At 58.4% G+C, this 21,356-nt stretch overlaps 1 protein-coding gene across 1 annotated transcript in view; it reads left to right on the plus strand.

The window, feature by feature from the left end:
* Nucleotides 1-13,208: 13,208 nt before the first annotated feature.
* PPP1R9B (protein phosphatase 1 regulatory subunit 9B) overlaps nucleotides 13,209-21,356 on the plus strand; it is a 49,321-nt gene continuing 41,173 nt past the window's right edge. The window contains exon 1 of the mRNA XM_073325565.2: nucleotides 13,209-14,883. Within this exon, the coding sequence (XP_073181666.1) occupies nucleotides 13,519-14,883 (1,365 nt within the window). The 5' untranslated portion in view covers nucleotides 13,209-13,518. The remainder of the gene's footprint in view (nucleotides 14,884-21,356) is intronic.

The raw sequence follows: 21,356 nt of genomic DNA on the forward strand, positions 1-21,356 counted from the left end.
TGCAGGCCAACTCCCCCCACGCTTCTCCGATTCATCCTGGGGGCGAGAGGGGAGCCCGTACAGAGCAGCAACCTCTGGGCTGGGAGCATGGCCTCTGTAGCTCCTTCAGCCCCATCCCCCCGGCCTCTCTGCCCAGGCTGCCGGCCAGGAGGGCAGCTGTGGCTTGCAGGCTTTTGGGACGTCCCTAGAAGCTGGAGTGAGCCGCAGCAAATCTTCCCCCGGAGGTCACTGCACACAGAGCAGATAGCGATGGTTTCGTAGGGCCAAGTTTGCCCCCGGCGTGCTGAGCTCTTGGGAAGAGCTGGCCCCAGCTGTGTGGGGCTCAGGTCTTAGTCCCCACCGACTCGGGAGAGGCTGACACCTTAATGACGCCATCCTGCACTTGGACGCTGGGCGGCAGGAACCGTGCTGCAGCGGGTCTCAAAGGCTCCTGGAAGCATCTCAGCTGGAGTGACGCCGGCCCGTGGGCTTGGCCGTCTCCTGTCGGACAGGGAAGGGATGAAGAAGCACCATTGGAAAGCCATGGGGGTTGGTCTAATGCCTGCAGAGCCTCCTGCCTCTAGGGCACCGGCTGACGCCCCCAGCAGGCGGGCGTGATCGACCGCCGTGCCCATTGGGCACGGGGTCTACCTGGAATGTGCTGGAGGGTCTCACACCAGCTGCACCAGGGCTGGTTCTAACCGAGCCCCGAGGATCAGGTCTCAGTGTCCTACCCACGCCGAGCAGGGTCTCGCTCCTGGACGGCTCCCGTTGAAATCAGGGGAGCGACTGGAGGAGCAAGAGGCCACGCACCGACGTGGGGAAGAGGGGCAGGATTCGGCGAGACGCCTTCACTGATCAGGCCTCGGTTTCACTCCCGTTACTGTGAGCTGAGTGGTCCAGATCTCCCCAGCCCCGGCCCGTTCTGCCCACAGACCCAGCTCCGGGTGCTCCGACCCTGCTCCCATTTCGCTAATTACACCATTCAAGGGATCGAGTGGATGAAAATACAAATCACACAGATGCCACGACAAACATGTATTCAGACGCCATGCCACGGTGCTGCTGAAGGCACTGTTCTCAATGGAGAGCCACAATCTGTACAGAAAAGCCAGGATTGAATGAGCAATCGGAAAGGATTCGCCTGTCTTCCCCAGCCCTAGAGGGCCAGGTTGAAGTGCCACGGATAGGTGGAGATGGGAGGTGGGGGAAGCCTGAACGGATGCTGTGAGTTGTGGGTAGGCAAAGGCCGTCTCCAGCACAGTGAAATGGGGACAGGGAGAGGATAAAGGCTACACACTGGTCACTATGGTGCAGGACACAGCCTCTAGGAAAACAGTGGGGACAAAATTCAGCTCTTCCTGTTCGCAGATCACAGTCCTCTATGGTGAGGGACTGGAGAATCACCCTCATTACTCAGCAGTATGGGGCTTAGGACATATGCAACAGTTCTGCTTCCATCCACTAGAGGGCAGTGGTGACAGTACAATTCCATAAGGGTTAATATTAGACTTGCAAAGACATGTGAAACAGGGTGAAAGGGGAAGCCAAACCGCAGGGGAAGAGCAAACTTTGGCAGCTGTTTTGAGTGGGCCCCTGGACAGTATATAGGTTGCATTTATCTTTTCATTCACATTTCTCCCACTCTCCCGCTACTTTCTTCAGTCCGTCTCGCTCCTCTCTGCTCCATCTCTCAGCCTCAGTTCCTCACCTGTGAAATGGGGATAAATCATCCTTCGTCTAATTATATTGCAAACTCCTCAGCCCCAAAACGGTGTGTACAGCACCTGGCGCAATGGGTCTTGCACTCAGTGCTTCTGGGTTATTTACAGCTGCCCTAGTGCAAGCCCAAATCATTAGAGATAGGGACATTTTCAAAACAATCCCCCCCTTACCCTTTAAATCTGTAACATTTCATCCAGCTCAAAAATTGTTAAGGGGGGAAGGAAATTTGCAAAAACATCAAATTTCCCCTCTGATTCTTCCTCCTTTAATATTTAAATTTAGTAAAAACTTTGCAACATTCTGACCAGCGAAGGCTTGTGTCAGGTCTCCCGTTTCCTGGCTGTTTGTCCTTTCCTGTCCCCACAGTAGGACAGTGTGGACCTTGAGAGCCCTCCCTGCACAGATTTAGGGACCGATTCTGCGGTATTTGATCTCCTAGGCGTGAAAGCGCCGCTCTTGATTTGGGACAAAGAGGGCGAATGGGATGACTCGGGTGCAGGGGGGTTTTGGGGAAACAACAAGGTGGAGGAACAAGGGGTAGAGAGACCCCCATAGAAGTGGGACAAACACCCATCCTCGGCAGGAGAGGGCTGCGTGAGCCCATTTGCCCGCAGAGAGCATGGCCCATGGATAGATTATCTCCTGCCTGTTTCCACTGTGAGCCCAGCGCCCCCTAACCAGCCACCCTCCCCCTTTTCCGTCCAGGCCTCCAAGCCTGTGTGTGAGTGGCGTCTATATTTAGGGCGGTGTGTGTTTCCTCCGCTCGTTTAAGGTGGCATCTCTGCAGGGCTGCCTGTGCCCCAGCCCAGCCTGGGGGCGGAGAGAGGGTCTGGTGGACCGGCCACCGGACTGGGACTCAGGAGAACTGCGGTCAATTGCAGACTCAGCCGTGCACTTCCTGGGTGCCCTTGGGCAAGTCCGGCCCACCCCAGAGGTACCCTCACACCTTTAGAGGAAGAGCAAGAGATTGGAGAGGGGAGGACGGGGCTGGGCCCACTGATGGCCTTGCCCTCCCCCTCCACCCCATCCTGACATCCTGCTGCCAGTGAGCTTCTGCCCCCTCTGCCGGCAGGTGGGGTCATGGGCAACGCAGGGCACCTCCCGCTGCAGAGTGAAAGCAAGGAGGCTGCAGGCTGACTGGCACCTCCTTGCAAAGGACTGGCGGGGGGGGGTCCTCTAACCCCCTCCCTGCCATCTCAGCATGGCAGCGGGCTTGGCAGGCAGGTGCCCGCCCATGCCAGGGCCTGTGATTATTTGTTCCCGGGGTGTATGTGACTCATTGGCAGGGGCTTTTTATGTTCTGCAACAGGCCTGTTATTAACACGCGGCTGCAGCTCCCTGCCTGCTGAGTGGCCTGGCCTGATTCGCCCTGGGATGTGGCAGAGGAGGGTGGGTGGAGAGCGGGGCTAGGGGGCTGGGGGGGGGGGCGGTGGATAGCCACGGAGCAGCCTGCGTTAGGGAAAGGGGGGCCCGCCTCCATCCAGCTCTGGGGGCCCCTCAGCGATGAGCCTGCCCCGGGGAGGATGCATTTTCCAGGGAAGAGGGTGCATCTGCCCCGCCAGATGCTGGCCAAGGGGGCAGCTTTTGCCCCCTCCCTGAGGCCGGGCACTGCCGCGGGGGGCGAGCGCTAGCCCGGGAGGGGGGCGCGGGGGCAAGCTGCAGAAACGCGTGCCCAGGGCGCTGAGCGGGGCTACCCCAGCCCCCAGCCGGTGCGGGAGGTTCTCACCGGGCTGCCCTTCGCCCCGTCTCTTAGCTGGGTGGGGAAGGGGGGGCTGGCCTGGTGGGGGTGCCAGGGTGCAGGGAGGAGGGGCTGAGTTGAAGGGGGGGGGTCTGAGCTGGGCAGGAGGAGGCTGCAGGAAGTGTGTGTAGGGAGTTTGAGATCCGTTGTGGGGAGATCGCAGAGAGTGGGGGCCTGAGCTGTGGGGCGGCTGTAGGGAGGGGGGGTCTGGGCTGGGGGGGTGGTCATAGGGAGGGGGATCTGAGTTCGGGGGGAGGCCCCGGGGGGGTCTGAGCTGAGGGGAGGCTGCAGGGGGGGTCTGTTTGGGGGGGTCTGAGCTGAGGGGAGGCTGCGGGGGGGTCTGTTTGTGGGGGTCTGAGCTGAAGAAGGCTGAGACCAGTTGTGGGGAGGCCGTGGGCGGGGGGAGGGGGGTGTCTGGGCTGTGGGGTGGCCGTAGGGAGGGGGGTCTGAGCTGGGGGGAAAGGCTGCAGGGAGGGGTGTCTCAGTTGTGGGGGAGCTGCAGGGAGCAAAGCCAGTAGCCTCATTAGTCTCCATTAAGATTCTTGCTCCGCTCTTCAGTGTGGTGTTCTCTCCTTGGCGGGGCTCCCCAGGGGCAGCTGTGCTCACGTAGGCCGCTCCGGCCCCGCTCCCATTACAGAGCCTTAGTTTCCAGGGCATGTACCTGCTCCAGAAACTCCCTGGGAGCTGGAATGTGGCCCACACATTTCCAGGGCACGGGGAGAGAGCCGTGCACGGGTGTGCACGACCACGTGCGAGTGTGTAGGTGTGTGCCCATGCCGCTGTGTGTGTACGCACGTGCGAATAGCCATGCACGTGACTCTCCAGTTGTGCATTTCTGCGGCACCCCGGTATCCAGAGGGGAGGAGACTGAGCCCTCAAGCGCCCTCCGGAGCATCTCTCACTGGATGCTCCTGGCCTTTTCAACCCATTAACGAATTCAGGTTCCAATGCCCAGGAGAGGCACTTACGTCTAATACCCATTTGTGAAACACGACGAGGTAAGCGGTGCCCCCTTAGGCCACACAGTGAATCAGTCAGTGGCACAGACAAAACTATCCCAAGAGTCCCAGTTCCCAGGCCCCCTTCCCCCCAACCCTGAGACTCCAGTTCCTTTCCCGAGCCAAGAATAGAACTCAGGAGTCCTGACTCCCAACCCCTCTTCTCTGCCCATTAGATCACTCTGCTGACCATGTTTTAACCCATTGTTTTAAAGCACATTCGCTCACTTATGTTCTGCCTCCCCCCACAAAAAAAATTTTACCCTGCAGCCTCAACTGGATTTGGTATTCTTCATTTCCTGCCCTAAGCCATTGCACTCAGATTGCTATGTGCTGCTAACCACGAGATTACCCTCCCCCTTAACACTGGGAATGAGACTCAGAAATCCAGATTCCCACTTGTTGCCCTCGAACGTGTAGACTAAACTCCACTTTAAGGAGTTCTCTGGCTGAGTGAGCTCCCTCCCTCCCAAGTGGGATCAGAACCCAGGTGCCCTGCTGCCTTGACTCCTGCACTAACCACTAGCCCGCACCACTGGATGCAACTCCCCTCGTGGCTTTAGGTGTTTCGAAACGGCGTTGCCGTGAGCAGCTCCGCCGACCACGCAGGCTGCAAACTCAGCGAATGCCTGTCAGCATCAGCTCCCTCCAGCCCTTCCCCTTCCCTTCAGGTGGGTGCAGCCCCCACGCTGGCGTGGCTGATCTCTGAAATACATACTTGCAGGGCTTTTATCAAGAGAAAAAAGGGAGGTTAAATATAGCTGTCATGCGCTAGATAGTAGGTAGCTGAGGGGGAGCCCCCGTGTGAACGTGAACGGGGGCTTTTGGAATGAGGAGTCTGTTCCCTAGGCGTGACTGACTCTGAAGGAGGGATCAGGGAAGAAAGCAACCACCCGCGGATTCCCAAGGGCTCAGTACCCACCGCTGGGCCCAGATTTGCTAAAGTGATCAGCACCCAATGTACTGAGCTCCGGCAAACCTGGACTGGAGGGCTTGATTCTGATCTCACTCCGGTGCCAACTGGAAATGGCTCCATTGAAGTCAATGACCCTGACTTGTAGTTATGCCAGGACAGGGACGGGGTAAGATGATGGCTTAAAGCCCATGTGCACTCCCTTTGTCTGGGTAGGGCCATGCAGGATGCGGATGTAAATTAGAGCAGCCCCTAGGCTGCTCTAAATCTGTGCTGTGTATCCCATGATCCTCAGGGAAGTAGAGGATGACCATAGTGCTAGGCATCCCGGCTATGCCCCCAACACCCTCCCTGTGCTGGATGTTGAGAGTAGGGATAATGTGGTACCTGTATGCCAGCTGCCTGCTGAGGGAAATTCTCAGGGAGGCTGTTACCACCTGGGGATAAGCCTCAACTGAGCTGCCTTCACATCAAAGCAAGAGTAAGCCAGTCCAGAGAGACGAATCCAAACTGACTTCAGTGCTAGCAAAAGCACCAGGCCCTTTAAATAGTTGGAAAGCAAAGCGAATTCCTGGAGGGGGCCTGTGGCAGGGAAACCCCAGATGGGTGGGCACTGGGAGAGCGATCTGGAAAATGTTTGAACCTCCTGGGGTAGTGGGGAGAATGGCTGGGGCTGGACTGGGAGGGGACCAGCGAGCAGAAAAGAAATACCCCTCCTCCCCCCCGCACCCCGTGGCAACGGAACTGTCATGCCTATTAATAATGGGGATTAATAATTAACAACGGCTGCCGTTTAGTGAAGCCCTTTCATCCGAACATGAACATCCCGTGGGCTCTCGACAAACTGGTTTGCAAATGGCAGGGCTCGATCCTCATTCCCCATCTCACTCCCTTGGCACCGGAGTAAATGTGCTGGTTACAGAGAAGTTAGCACCCCCCCCCCGGCCCCGTACAGGCTGCGAGAGCTCCGCCCGGCGCTGTTGCGTGGCCATCTCTGGGGTGGGCCGCGGCAGCGAGTTTAGGACAGGAAGTGAAGCAGGATCCTGTGTTTCACTGAAACTGCAGTGGGGAGGAAATGCGGTGAGAGGTTTGTGCGTGGCACCACTCTAGGGACCGAGATGGAGTTACGCTGGGAGTGGAGGTAGCTTAACCCAGCGTACGAGGGAGTGAGTAGCAGTTTTGAGCTGGGAGTCAGGAGTCCTGGGAGTCAGGACTCCTGGGTTCTGTTCCAATCCCATGTACATCTACGTGGCCGGCGGAACACAGGTTGTGCCGAATCTCCGCTTTCATTAAGAGGAAAAAAAGAAAACCCCTCAAGGCTACTGAGCTGAGCGTAACTGACCCGGGGGCCGTCTGGATCTGCAGGGACCCTGAAACAATAACTCAGAGGTGTGGACTCACCTCTCACCTCTCCGTTGCGGGGTGTTTATAGTCCTGGCTTTACAGAACTCACCTGTCTCCTCCAGCTGAGCCGCACATCCTGTCCAGTGTTATTCCAGCCGGGCTGGCAGGGGAGTTTTCGCTGGATTCATTGTTTTATTCTGCACTGTGCCTCTTCTGGCTCAAGGAGGCGCTAGGTTCCCTCTTGTGTGTCCCATCCATCCCAATCTTGCAGTGACCCCTGCTGGGGGGGCTAGGAATTGGTGTGTGTCATTCATTCACTCTCCCTGTGGGTCCCTCCCAGGCTACCTGCTGGCTTGGTTACAGATTGGCCTAGATTGCCCACCTATATCCCCTTTCCTTAGGCAGCGTTCCCTGCCGGGATCCCTGCTAGGCAGGCTAAGAACGGGTCAATATCACTCATTTTCATTCTCCCCAGGCCCCTGGCTGGTCCTGGCCTCCTGCTTCCAGAGCAGCTCTTCACCCACCAGAGCCCGCTGGGATCTACCCTGGCCCCTGCACAGCGCGTGCAGAGAACCCCGCCTCGACCAGTGTTCTCCGCACAGACGGTTTCGGCGAGTGAGTCTGTTTGTCGGGGAAGGTTGGACGGCGTGCGTTTCTGGCAGCCCTTGCGGCGTTATCCTTCCAGTGGAAACACTGCCGCGGGCTTGGCAAATCCAGCGTTGGGTGAAGAGTGTAGCATAGTTTGGTCCCTGGATTTCCCCACGGGGGAAAGGGCGGGAGGACGGCCTGGTACGACGGGATATCTGTGGCCAGTTGTGATTGACGCTGAATGTTTTCCATCCCCGGGACAGCAGAAACTGTATTTCCTGATTTAAAAGGGAGAGAGCAGCAGGTCAGAACAATGCAGAGAACTGACCATGGCAGAACCCTGGAGGCCAGAATAACGAGGTTGAGGGGCCTCGGCAGAGATGTGGGAGACCCCAGGGCTGGGCCAGATCATGTCAGCGTGACGCAGGACGGGGGCCCAGGCCTGGAAGGGCTCTCGGTCACAAGGGAAATGCTTGGTGCTCCAGGACTGGAATAGCAGGTCTCCCCGGGTTGCGGGAGTGGTGAACAGGACTGGAAGAGAAAGCAGCATTCCAGGGCCGCTCGGAGCCTTGTCAGCTCGTGCGAGTTTGCATCACACCTGCAACAGACCTGCCTGGCTGCCATCCCAGCGCGTGTTGTGTGACCTCCCAAGCTAATCCGGGGCAGCACTTGAAGGAGACCTCTGAAGAGCGCGGCAGGCAGAGCTGCGGGTGATTCACTGCTCTTCCCACTGACTCGTGGCTGAATCAATCCCCCGGCTTGAGATCGTGCAGCTGGAAGAGCCGTCCTCTGTGTGAGCCGTGAAGCCAAGTTCCTGGCTTCTTGCACTTGTTAATCAATTCCATTGCAATCGGACGAGAGTTGGGGCGTTGATCCCAGGGTCCTGCTGGAAGAGTGCATTGTGTCTGCTTAAAATTCTCCCGCTGTACTGAACTCAGCAGTCTGGCATGGCATTACTGTTAAACAGCAGCTGTGCTCCCCCCTGAGAAGTGGCTGCATTTCAGCAGTGGGTACAAGGAGTCCTGTGTGTAGACTATACATCAGTGTGTTAAAATGGTTTGGGTCAGGTATTGAAATGACTAATATTGCTCGGTTTAGACGTGTACTGGAGTTTGCCAGGGAGCAATCTGAGCCTGTGGTTAACAGAATCATAGGACTGGAAGGGACCTTGAGAGGTCATCTAGTCCAGTACTCTTCACTCGTGGCAGGACTAAGTATTAGCTAGACCATCCCTGACAAGGGTTTGTCCAACCTGCTCTTAAAAATCTCCAAAGATGAAGATTCCACAACTTCCCTGGGCAATTTATTCCAGTGCCACCCTGACAGGACATTTTTCCTAATGTCCAACCTAAACCACCCTTGCTGCAATTTAAGCCCATTGCTTCTTGTCCTATCCTCAGACGTTAAGGAGAACAATTTTTCTCCCTCCTCCTTGTAACAACCTTTTATGTCCTTGAAAAATGTTATCATGTCCCCTCTCCGTCTTCTCTTCTCAGGACGAAACAAACCCAATTTTGTCAATCTTCCCTCACAGGTCATGTTTTCTAGCCCTTGAATCGTTTTGGTTGCTTTTCTCTGGACCTTCTCCAATTTGTCCACATTTTTCCTGAAATGTGGCGCCCAGAACTGGACACAGTACTCCAGTTGAGACCTAATCAGTGTGGGGTAGAGCAGAAGGATGGTTCTACATTCAACGGATGTCTACAAGCCCCGGTCCAGTCGCTTGGCCCTGATGACTGTGAATTGTTCGGCACTGCAGGAAAAGCCCATGCAACCCAGGGGGGAGAGGCATGATAAATTAAAGCAGCATGGGTGAGTGGTCAGGGCTCTGCATCAGTACTCCGGAGATCTGAGTTCTATTCTGTCACTGGCTGAACTTTGAGCAAGACACTGAATCCCTCTGGGCCTCCATTCGCCATGGGAATAACGGCCCTTCCTTCCTGGGTCTTGTCAATTTAGACTGTAAGCTCTTTGGGGCGGGGCTGCCTCTTGCTGTGGGTTTGTCTACACTGCAGAGGAAGGGGTTACTGCAGCACCGGTGGGGTTAATGTAGCTGGCGCAGGTAGTGAGGATGTAGCTGCCCCCAGTCCAAGGCTGCCAGGGTGTGTAATTATAACTCAGGAGTCCTGGGTGCTAGTCCCAACTCTTCTGTTGCTTGGGCAAGTCATGGCCTCTCTCTGTTTTCCCTTTGTCTTTTCTCGTGTAGGGCCTGGGTGGTCTAGTCCACAGGCTCTGGGGTCCAAGCTGGGATCAGAGACCAGGTTCTGTCCCCAACTCTGCCTCCGTGCTGTTTGCTGACGCCTTTATCTGTCTTGTCTACTTAGCCTGGAAACTCTTTGGGGCAGAGACTGTCTCTTAATTCGCCTCTCTGGGCCTCAATTTCCCCACGTAGTGTTAGTGAGGCTTATCTCCTTTGCAAAGAATGTGGAGAGCTTCTGAGGAAAAGCATACCGTGAAAGGAGGCAAGATTAACAAGACTGGGACTGCTCATCTTAGAAAAGAGATGACTAAGGGGGGATATGATACAGGTCTCTAAAATCAGGAATGGTGAGGAGAAAGTTAAGGAAGCGTTATTTACCCCTTCACGTAAGACACGAACAGGGGCTCACGCAAAGCAATTCGTAGGCAGCGGGTTTCAAACAAACATAAGGAAGCACTTCTGCGCACAGCACAGTCGGCCTGTGGAACTCATTGCCAGGGGATGCTGTGAAGGCCAAAAGAAGTAGATAAATTCATGGAGGATAGGTCCATCAGTGGTGATTAGCCACGATGGTCAGGGACACAACCCCATCCCTGAACCTCTGATGCCTAGAAACTGAATCTGGACCACTGGGAATGGATCACCTGATAATTGCCCTGTCCTATTTATTCCCTCTGAAGCACCTGGCTCCAGCCACTGTCGGAAGACAGGACAATGAGCTAGATGGACCATGGGTTTGACCCAGTGTGGCTGTTCTTATGTAAGATCTAGGTATTATTATTTTGCTATATGCACGTACAGCGCCTGGCACAATGGGACCCTGATCTCAGCTGGGGCCTGTAGGGGTGACCGTACTCCCAGGATGCAGCTCACGTGGGGCCAGAGGCGCTTAGGGGAGTTTCATAACGTGCCTTTTCCCTTTATGAAAAAAGAAAAGGAGGACTTGTGGCACCTTAGAGACTAACCAATTTATTTGCATAGCTTTCGTGAGCTACAGCTCACTTTCCCTTTATGTGACTCTTGCCTCTTGTCCGGCAAGGGTTAAATGCCCAGTGGTCGGTGGGATTGCAGGACAGATGAGTCAGGCCAGAGGTGTAATTGGCTCTTGCAGCTGGCGGGTGGTGGGGTGTGTGTGGGGAGAGCGGGGGGCGGGGGGGGAGGTTTGTGGTGTAGAAATCAATTGCAGCCTGGCATGGGGTTTGGATCCCTGCTCCTCGCCTCTCTGCCCTGGATCCCAGTACAGAACCCTCCCCTGCCCGCTCTGCAGCTGCTGTGGGGCTGGGATTTGGGTGGAAGGGGGCGGGGGAGAACTGCAGAGGGGGAAGGAAAAGGTGGGGGACATATAACTGTGCTGGTTCATACACAAAAAGGCAGAAGATGCAGGAAGCAACGTAGTGGAGGGGGAGCTTTTGTCATCTGGCATCTTCAGGGTCCTGGTGCCGCCTGGTTCCCGTGCTGGGGGCCTTGGGAAAGGGAGGGGAGCCAGGCCAGACATGGAGTGGCTGGTGGAACCCACTCCTGCCTATCCCAGGGGCTAAGATTATCCAAGGGGGTCGAGTGATTTGGGGGGGCCCAGGTCGAGACCTCTTAAAGGGGTAGGCGCCTTCTGAAAATCCAGCCCCTTTGAGGCGTCTCGCCTCAATCCTCTCGGAATCAAGGCGCCCCAGTTTGACTCCTTGCTGCTGGAAGTCTTGCCTGGAGACTAGAGCCTGGAGGGAGGGCTGCCCCGTGTCGACGGAGCGATTCGTCCGTAGCGACAGTGCCCTGTGGTTCCCGATGAGCACCCCAAGAGCTTTGCAGGGAGCGGGCCTCGCCAACAGGGGCGGATCACCAGCCCCATTTTACAGGTGGGGGAGCTGAGATGCGGGGAGGTGACCAGATGCATCCAGCTGGGCACAGGACTGACTCCCAGCCCTGTGCTTTGAAGGACACACGGCCACTGCTTGCCTGGCATGCCATGGCGAAGACGAGGACTAGCTGTGACCCACTGCAGCTGAGCCCTGACCCTCGTGTGTCTGCTGGTCAGATTCTGCCTCCTGAGGAGCTCAAGGGACAGCACTGAGGGATGCTGGGAAGCTGAAATCAAACCCCGAGGGGCCTGATTCCTCTTTCCCACCAGCCAGTTGTACGTGGCTGTGACTTGGTCAGAACGTAGAGAGGCAGTGTGTAGGGCTGGATGGATCTGGGCTCTCTTCCTGGGTCTGCCGCTGACCATGGGCAAGTCCCTTGGCTGCTCTGTGCCTCAGTTTCCCCTCCCACCCTTTGCCTGTCTCTTTAGCTTGTGAGTTCTTTGGAGTAAGCCTCTCGCTGTGTATCTGCACAGCGCCTAGCTAATTGGGGCTCTGAGCTTGATTGGAGCCTCTAGACACTACTATAATGCAAGTAAAAAACAGGGGTTACTGCAGACTGACATGGGGGTAAGGGAAAGGAGAAGCCAGGCCCCTAGGGGGTCACGTGGAGTTTCCCCAGGAATTAATTTGGCTCCTTGAAGCTCTCCATTGCGAGGTAATGCTGTGAACTCTCCGATTTCTGCCCCCAATGGGCTCATGGATGGAAATCCCACAATGCAAATCTGTGTGCGTGCTGAATGGACACGATCCGATGGCCTTGACTGGCCATGTCAGAGGCAGAATATGTCCAAGGGGAAATACGCTCGGTTTCAGGGCAGCGTATGGTGACTGTGATGAAGAGCTGAAACCACAGGCCAGCGTCTTCTAACTCACGTGGTTAACGCTAGGCGGCTAGCACTGTATTTAGGGGCCTGATTTAGCCAGGGAGCCAAGCCACAGCCTCGGCCATCAGCGCCTCGGCAAAGCGGGTCTCTTTTTCAAAGGAGATGAACGCGCCCAGTGCAATTGCCCCTCTGAAAACCAGATCCCAACTGGGGCTTCAGCCGGCCTGCCTTGCCAAGGCTGCAAGGAACAACCACAGCAGAACCTAAAAGGTGCCCCCGGCCAGTGTTTGGAGGGTGGGCACTGGAAGCGGACTCGGCAAATCAAGAGCAATCGAGCCAGGGAGTTGAGGGGTGGACCTGAAGCCCTCCCCCCACCAAAGCTGCTACTCCCCAATTATGATAGTACCCCCCCCACCCACACACCCCTTTTTCCGACCCCTTGAAGCGCTGGCCCCACCCGCCTCCCTCCCAGCGGGAGTCCCCCAGATCACCCGGGAAAAGGGGAAGCCCCTGCTTAGAGCAAGCAGCACGGGCCCGCGGGACAGCACATGTGTTGCAAACAGGCCAGGGCTCTGCCTCGTGCCTTGGCCCGGAGCTAGGCGGGCGTGGGGGCAGCCAAAGGGGGACGTGGTAACTGGCTTGGAGCAGGAAGAGCGGATCTGTCCCCCTGCGGAAGGCGCCCAGAGAACTGGCAGCTCTGATGGCGGGGAGGGGGGCTGAGTCGTGTTACAGAGTTTGTTGCTGTTTTGAATAAGTCGATGGCAGAGCTGGGGGCTTTCGTTGTCCCGGCCCCCTCCTACTGGGGTGATTAGCTCAGTGGCTATGGGGCTTTGCAGGGGACGCATGGCCCTGCCGCTTCCTTTAGGCGGGGAAGAAGAGGAGGGCTCGGGTGATCTCTCTAAGACCCAGAGGGAGCCTAGGCCGGGGCGGTAGGCTGTGCTGATTGCAGAAGAGCTGGAGCCTTCAGTCTCCATCACCAGCCATTCAGGCGCAGAAAGAGAGAGCGAGGAAGAGGAAGAGGAGGAGGAGGAGGAGGAGGAGGAGGAGAAGGGGCGAGGGGTGGGGGAGGGAATCTGGTCACCCGGCTGGCAATGGCCTGAGCCGATGCCTTGGGAGATCTCGCCCTCCTGCTCCGGCTGCCAAGTTGTGGACCGACCAGCCCTGCCTCCTCGCCACCCTGCTCCCATTCCGCTTGCACAATGCCCGCTGTACGGCGTAGCCCCTTCCTACACTAGGGGGGCTCTGCTGGGGATGTGAGCCGGCGGGCAGGGAGAGCCATTGTGGGGAAGAGGAGCCAGCCAGAGGAGGCCGAGCGAGGCTATGAGGTGTGGGCGACCGGAGAAGGCTCCTCGCTGAACCATGATGAAGACGGAGCCCCCCACCGCCAGCCCCAGCAACAGCAGTAGCAGCAGCCTGAGAAGCGCCTCTCCCCACAGGAACGCCTACGAAGCGGGGATCCAGGCCCTCCGAGCCACAAAGGATGCCCTTGGGGCCGCCGAGAGCGAAGAAGCCAAGAAGGCCAGGAACAAGAAGTATGGGTCCAATGTGCACCGGATCAAGAACATGTTCCTGCAGATGGGGACCGCCCCGCCGGGCGAGGGCACCTGCGACCTGGCCAAGGTGAAGGAGAAGCCCGTCCGGCTCTCCTTGCCCAGGGCCAGCAGCCTGAACGAGAACGTGGACCACAGCGCGCTGCTGAAGCTGGGGACCAGCGTGTCGGAGAGGGTGAGCCGCTTCGACTCCAAGCCCGACAAGCCGGTCTCCAAGCTCCAGGAGACCCGGAAGATCTTCGAGCGGAGCCTTCAGGAGAAGGAGACCACCAACAAGCTCCTGCTGAGGAAGGAGAGGGCCGGCTTCCAGGACAGGAAGCTGGACGTGGTGGTGAGGTTCAACGGGAGCACCGAGTCCCTGGACAAGCTGGACACGGAGGCCGTGTCGCCCACTGTCAGCCAGCTCAGCGCCGTCTTCGAGAAGGCCGACCTGAGGAACAACCTGCACAAAACCCCCAGCAAAGTCGGGCCCCTCAACTCCAAGATCGTCAGCAAGAGGTCCCGGGTCTTCCTCCAGGGCCCGGAAGGGGGCAAGGCAGAAGCCAGGGGGGGCGACGGGCCAGCTCTCCAACTGAGAGCCAAGCATCTTGAGGGCGAGAAGGCCCAACCCAAACCAGTCGCGCCCAGGCCGGGCGAGAAGGACGCCACGGGCCCACGGGCCCAGAGCGTCCAGGAGGTGCGGAAGATCAAGCCGGTGGAGGTGGAGGAGAGCGGGGATTCGGAGCAGGAGTTCGAGGCCGCCGAGCAGGTGGAGGAGACGGCGGCCGAGCAGGACAAGAGCAAGAGCTTGGCGTCTGGGCCCGAGCGGGCCGAGCTGATCCAGGCCGAGGTGACGGTGCACGCGGCCTTGGAGAACGGCGGCCTGGCTGCGGAGAAACACGGGCAGGCCCCAGAAGCGGACGCCTACCCCGAGGAGGAGGGCAAGGCCGAGGGGCAGGAGGAGGCCGACCTGGGCGACGAGTCCAAGAAGGAGGACTTCTCGGAGGCCGACCTGGTGGACATCAGTGCATACAGTGGGCTGGGGGAGGACTCGGGGGGGAGCGGGCTGGACGAGGACGAGGAGGCCGACGGGCTGTACGAGCCCGAGTCGAGCTGCGTGGAGATCCCCGGGCTGTCAGAGGAGGAGGAACTGGTGCCCAACCGCAAGATCCAGTTCAGCACGGCTCCCATCCAGGTAGGCTGCTGGGCGTCCCCGCGCCTCGCCAGGGTGGGCGTAACGGGGCCGGGCGTGCTGGCCAATGGAGCCCTCTCTGCGCCCGCGGGGAGGTGTGAACAATTCGAGACGGGGATGTCATTCCCACCCTGGGGCACATGGTGAGGAAGTGTCAGAGCTGGGATCAGAACCCAGCAGCCCCTAGCATCTAGCTCCATGCACCACCTCCCTCCCCTGCCACCTGGTAGCTCCCTGCCCGGGGATTTTTCCAGATTGTCACGCCATCGCCCTCAGTTAGTATTGGTCCAGCTGGGGTGCGATGCCACTTATCTTGGGCTCTGGGGGTGCCATGCTATCTGTGCCAATGTGCTGTCTTTGTGCTGGCACCCATAAAATGCAGCCACTGCTGGGGTGGCTGGACAGCATCCTTCGGGACACACTAGTGCGGGGCTGGGAGTGGGGGAAGATATTGGCCAGGTACAGCAGAGCCAACCGCTCACTGGGGCGAGAAGTGCCGAGGGGCTATCAAGGGCTAGGCAAGACCGTGGGGTAGGGTCTGGGTCGTTCCCCCACCCCGGTGAAGGTCCGAGCCAGCCTTGCTGCAAATTGACCCAGTGATTCCAGGGGGTGTAGGTATGTGGGGTGCGGGGCTTTAGCCCATTAAGCCACCCCCATTTGGTGGAGCAAGCAGAACCCGCCTTTCTCTTCCGCTGGCAGAGTGTGGACTGGTTTCTGACACCAGCCTGCCGGCCCGGACCCCAAAGCCAAGCCAGGCCTGGGCAGCTGCCGAGGCTGCTGGATTCTCTATAGGCCGGATGAGGCTGCCCCCTGGCATTGTGGGCAGATCTGTGGCATGGGGCGGGCGGGTTGCTGGATCCAGGTGGGGTCTGAGCAGTGTGGGGCAGGAGAACATCCTGGAGATCCCTGGGTACGGGGCCCTCTGAGTCTGTTGTGTATCCCAGGAGCCTGGCTTCTCACAGGGATGGACAGCCTCAGGATAAGGATGAGATCATGAAGCTGGCGAGGAGGGTGAAGGGAGGATACCAGCTGTCTGATCCTACCTCAGGGGAGGCCTTTCCATTGGCATCTGGGTTTAGCCCCCCTACCGCGCTGCTCCTCTGCCCCATTGGGGGCCCGCGAGAAGAGGCTACAATCACCCCAATGCCAGAATCTAATGCCAGATTCCTCTCTGGAGTTACACCAGGGGCAGCATTTGGCCCAGTGCATGTGATTTGGGAATGGGAGCCAGGAGGGCTCGCTTGGCAGGGAGGAGAGTGGATGGATGTGTGTGCATATCGGCAGACACCCTGGTCCATTGCCCATGCCACTGTGGTGCTTAACTGGCCCTCTGCACCCACCCTAGATCCAGGAGATGGGAGCCATGGAATAGGTGCATAATTACACCGCAGCTATGGTTGCGTGGCTGATGAAGTGGTGGGGGATGACTTTCTCTGCAGACCGTTGGCCCAGGGTGCGCCTACCCCCTCCACCAACCCCTTGCTCCTGGATTGAGCTGGGGCTCAGTGTGCGGCTGGCGCGCGAGCCATTCCAGGCTGGGTCTGACTCTGAGGATCTGGGAATCGGTCCGCGAGAGATTCGCTGGCAGGAGCCGGGCAGTGCTGTTATCCATAGGCAGCCCCTGGGTCGGTGCACCTGGGTGGGGAGGTGGGGCTGTGGTGCAGAGGGACCTTTTGTTAAAGCAGAGGGTTGGGTGTCAGGAGAGTCGGGTTCCATGCCCAGCTCTGCCATTGACTTGCTGGGCGACCTTGGGCGAGTTACACCTGTCTCTGTGCCTCAGTTTCCCTACGTGCAGCGCACGGGCCGTCAGGCTGACTGGGCTCCCTGTAGGGTTGGAGGCTGGGCTTGTTAACGTTTGGGTGGCAGGTGCCAGAGCAGGACGCATTGCTGTCATCCTGGGGGTGTGGGGCCATCGCAAGAGAGGGGGAGATTTGCCCAGTTAGAGGAATAAACTGGGAAGGACATTAAGACTTTGCTTGTGTTGTGTGCCGTGGCCAGGAGGAGACCTGGATGCAGATGAGCCCTGCTGGGTTTCCTTAGTGGCCTATCGGGGTAGGAGGCTAGGAGCGTACAGCTGCTGGGCTGAGCAGTGGTGGCTTGTCTTGGCCTTGTGGGCGGTGATTTTTGATTGCACCCCTCTTCTCCGTGTGATGAGTGTCCCAGGGGTTTACTGGGCCCTTCTCCCATTGCTGGCCTTACGGGGACAGTGATCATTGTACAAGCCCTTCTCCCAGTACCTGAGCATCACGAATGAAGGCCCTGACTGAGATCAGGACCCCATTGCGCCCGGCGCTGTGCATACAGAGTCGGAGTCCTTGCCCTCAAGAGCTCACAATCTAAATAGACCAGACAAAGGGAAACAGACTTGCCCAAGGGTCACCCAGTAAGTCTGTGGCAAAGCCAGGTCTCCTGGGCCCCAGTCCAGTGCTCTGTCCTCTGGACTGGACTACCTGTCTCTCCACTGGCCTACAGTTGCCTGTCATCCATTGTTTGGTGTGTCTCAGCAGCTGGGATCTCTTGGGAGGAAGGACTAGTCATTGGTCATGTCCCTGAGCTAACAGGCAGTTGTGTAGTATGTATTCCTCTTCCCCTGTGGGGTCGCCTTCGGGGGGCCGGGGGGGTCCACAGAGGAGAAGAAGCTCCAAGGCAGAGATGTACTGTGAAGGGGTGTGGGGGCAGGGAAAGAGTGGCTGGGTGCCCGGTATCAGGACTCTGCTGATCTCTGGACTATCACGCCCCCTCTCTCCACCCCCCCCCCCCCCGCCCCCTCGGGTGCAGGAGAAGTGAGAAAGGGGAAGTCTCACCCCCGCGAGATGTGCCTGCTTTCTCGTCATAGCCTCTGAGCAAGCGGGACCGGCCCTCTTGTAGATTCACCCCGAGCCAGATGGGCACGGAAGAGCCTGCGATGGGGAGAGGAGGGAGGGGAGGGGTGACTGCGCCAGCGATCTGGGGCAGGAGTTGGGGGTGGGGGGCAGAAACATACATGGTGCCTGTGGGGGGGGGGGGACACAGACGGAGGGAGATGCCTGGGGGGCATGGCAAAGGGGTCCACTGCTGTCAGCTGGCAGGGAAGTTACCATGCCCCACATCCCCAAGAGGGGCCATGCTGGAACTGGCAGGGCCCATCCGGGCTCCTGATTGTAGATGGACCACCTGTGCCAGTGGCTTGGAATGCCATACAGCAGAGTGGCGATGCCCGGGGCGATGATGAACTCCCGGGGGCCGGGCCGCTATTTCTGGGCCTTCGCGACTTGCTCGCACTTGCATTCCCCTTGGCTGGAGGAGCAGTGATTGCTGTGTCTCTGAGTTCGGTTATTTATAGAGCCGCGTCCCCAATTCCGTTGCTGAGTCAGTCGGATCACTTCTGTCTGCACCTGGGGCGTGCTGGGGTAGGGTCACTGGCGGGCTGTGTTTGGGGAACTGTTCTAAGAGGCCCGCTCCGCCCCAGACACCGAAGCAGACGGGGTTTTCGGAAGAGTGCAGCCTGGAGGGTGCTGGGATCCTGTGAACATCTAGTCGTTGGTGTCACGGCTAGAGCTACCGGGAAAACCTGGCTCTTTAGCTGCCTAAATGGGAGTTGAGCCCTTTGGAAACTCAGTCCCTGGTTGTGCTGCAGAGCCCTTGGAAACGGGGCCCGAGGACCGTGATGGCGGGGAGTGGCCAAGTGCTGTATTTTAAAGCCTGTTGAAATTGTACCACCCAGGCAACAGGGGCAGCTTAGGAGCACCGGGCATGTGTTATTGTAGGGCCTGCCAAAATGGTTAGCTGGTGTGTTTTTTCTCATTGGTGTGCGGGGAGTGGCGCATTTCAAATTGGGAGGGTGTCCTGCAGCCGAACTGGAGGGAGGACGAATTCGGGGCCTGGATTCCTTGCGATTCTCTCTCACGCTGGGAGCTGGGCTGGGCTGGACTTTCTGCCATAGCAACACGCCTCTAAAATTCTCTCCCCTGCCAGGCCCCCAGGTGGCTGGCACCCCCTCATGCATGGGCATGCCCCTCAGGGGGAATGGGGGTGAGGGGATGCATCTCCCTCCTGTCATTCCCAGACCTTCTCGCACCTGGTAGTGCCTTCCCGCCAACTGCTTCTTTATGTCATCATGCCAAGGGCTTAATATGTGGACACAGCGCCTTGGCCTCTGATCACTGAAACCAGCAGCATAACGCCCCTTCATACCAATGAGGGAGAAGATCAGGAGATCAGGATCAGGCCGGAAACATACAGCCCAGTGGAGTTGCTATTATATATATTATGGTACTTCTAGAGGCCCCGTTGTGCTAGGCCCTGTACATAGAGTTCCTGCCTCAAAGAGCTTGGCAATCTAATCTGGCCAGCCCAAGGATGGGTGGGAGGAGAAACAGAAGCACACAGAGAGGAAATGTCTGGCCCAAGTCAGTGGCAGAGACGAGAACAGAACCCCGGCATCCCGATCTGGTGCCCTGCCCACCTGCCCTCTGGTCTTTGCCCATTGTTTTCACTCGAGCGGCTTCCAGATCAAATAGACGCCGGCACGTGATGGCTGCGGGTATGATTGAGGCACGGGGCAGCCACACCAATGCTAGCTTTCATCGCGCTCGCACCGAGCGATGGTAGTCGTGCAAACGTGGCGGCTGGCAAAGCGAATACGTACCAAGCCCCCAGCCGGCTTGTCCTGGGGCGGCTGGCCTGTGTCGCCAGGCTTTCGCTGCCACTGTTACTCACGAGAGCTAACTAGATGTGAAAGCTGGTGCCTGCCCGGGCTACGATCGCCCCTTTGCTTGTGGCGAAGGAGCTCTGCCAGCCGCCAGCCCTGCAGTCCCCCGCTCAAGGGCTGAGCCACCGGGCTGGGTGTGCGGCACCCCTTCGAGCCGCCCTGCTAACGGGAGCCCCTGCCTTGGGGCCGATCGGTCCGCACAGTCGCGCCAGCCAGCAGGGTCCACGGGCCCGCCCGTTGCCCAGCGAGCCGAGATGTGGAGTAAGGAGCTGGTCCGTTTTCGGAGCGTAGCCTCGCTGTCAAACGAGCCCGTAGAGTAGGCCCTCACCTCCTGGAGCCTGGGTTCCACGCTCACCCAGCTCAGCTGCCTTCTGCTCCCAGAGGCCAGCTAGCGGCATCGAACGGGGCAGGCTGTATGGAAATGCAGCAGCCGCCGTCTTGGCCAACACGGAGGTTTGAATTGGGGGACCTCCGGAGCTAGATGCAGGAGAGGCCATAGCTACTCCCTAGCTGCTGCTTTACCACCCTTATCTCTGTGGAGCGGCACCGCGGGGCACCTGTAATATTCACTGACCCGTAGCATGTGGGCCAGAGCTGGGGGCGGGAGGGCTGTTCTGTTTGGCCCCTTCCTCTACTGTGGGGCCCTCCTAAGAGGACTGGGTGTGAGACGAGCCCTCTGCAGGTGACGGAGGTTGCATTGCTCCATCGTTACATGGATGGGCTGTTTGAGCTTGTTTGGGGCAAAGGCCAGGGCTTGGTGGGCGTGTTTCAAGGTGGTGGAATGTTCCCCGATCAGCTGGCATGGCGAGTTTTTCTCTCTGCCACACACAATGCCCCAGGGAGCTTCATTCCAAACAGCTTCCTCCCCAGACAGCCCAAATACCTAGAATACCTACCGTGAAGGGAGCAGCAGGAGCCGAGGCAATGTGCTGATCTGCTCCATGTGCACAGAAGCCGTCTGCAAGGAGAGAATTGGCAGTGCCCCTTGGTACTCTGCACGGAGCCTCTGCCGTGTGGGAACAGGCGCGCCATGCCCAAGTCCTGGCACCCTCTCCCCAGCGTGTGCTCAGAGGTGGAGAGGGGCTGCTGAGCGGGGAAGGTGCTCAGCAAACATATGGGGGTGCAGTTGACGTGTGTGTGGGGGCTTTTGGTTAGAGCGCAGACAGCTGGGAGGGCTGGGCTGGGGTCCAGTTTCTGCCTGGGAAGGGAATTGGGTTGGGGTGCAGAGGCTGATACGCCATTGGGATCGGAATCGTGACTCTGCGCATTTGAAAGGCCAGGAGCGTCGTCATAAATAACAGCCCTTTCCATCCACGCATCTTCACGCCCCTCACAGAGGAGGCAGGCATCCACCTTATTGATGGGGAAACTGAGGCAGGGAGGCGCTCAACCCATTTGCCCAAAGTCGCCAGAGAGGCAGGGTTAAAACCTGGGTCTCTGTTATGCTCAAGTGCATTCCCACCGGTCATCACCGGTCAGCACTTCTTCAGCCCACCATCAACTTGGCAAATCCCAAAGGGACGCGGCTTCCTTGTCGGTCTCTGGCAAGGTGCTGAAGGTGGTGTGATTGTAGATGCTGGTTGTGTCCGTAACGTCCTTGGGGTCTCCTGCGGGGCGCCCCCTTGGACGGCAGCGGGGAATTGGTGCTGGCACCGAGTGGGGCCATCAGTCGTCTTGGGTCGTAGCCTAACCGCTGGGCACGTGGTAGCTCAGGCCTCCTGGATGAGAAGTCGGGGGGTCGGGGTCCTGCCTGAGGGTTAAACCGGCAAATAGTCAGGGGCTCAGG

Source organism: Lepidochelys kempii, chromosome 27 (assembly GCF_965140285.1).
Source record: "Lepidochelys kempii isolate rLepKem1 chromosome 27, rLepKem1.hap1, whole genome shotgun sequence".
NCBI classification, from domain to species: Eukaryota; Metazoa; Chordata; order Testudines; family Cheloniidae; genus Lepidochelys; species Lepidochelys kempii.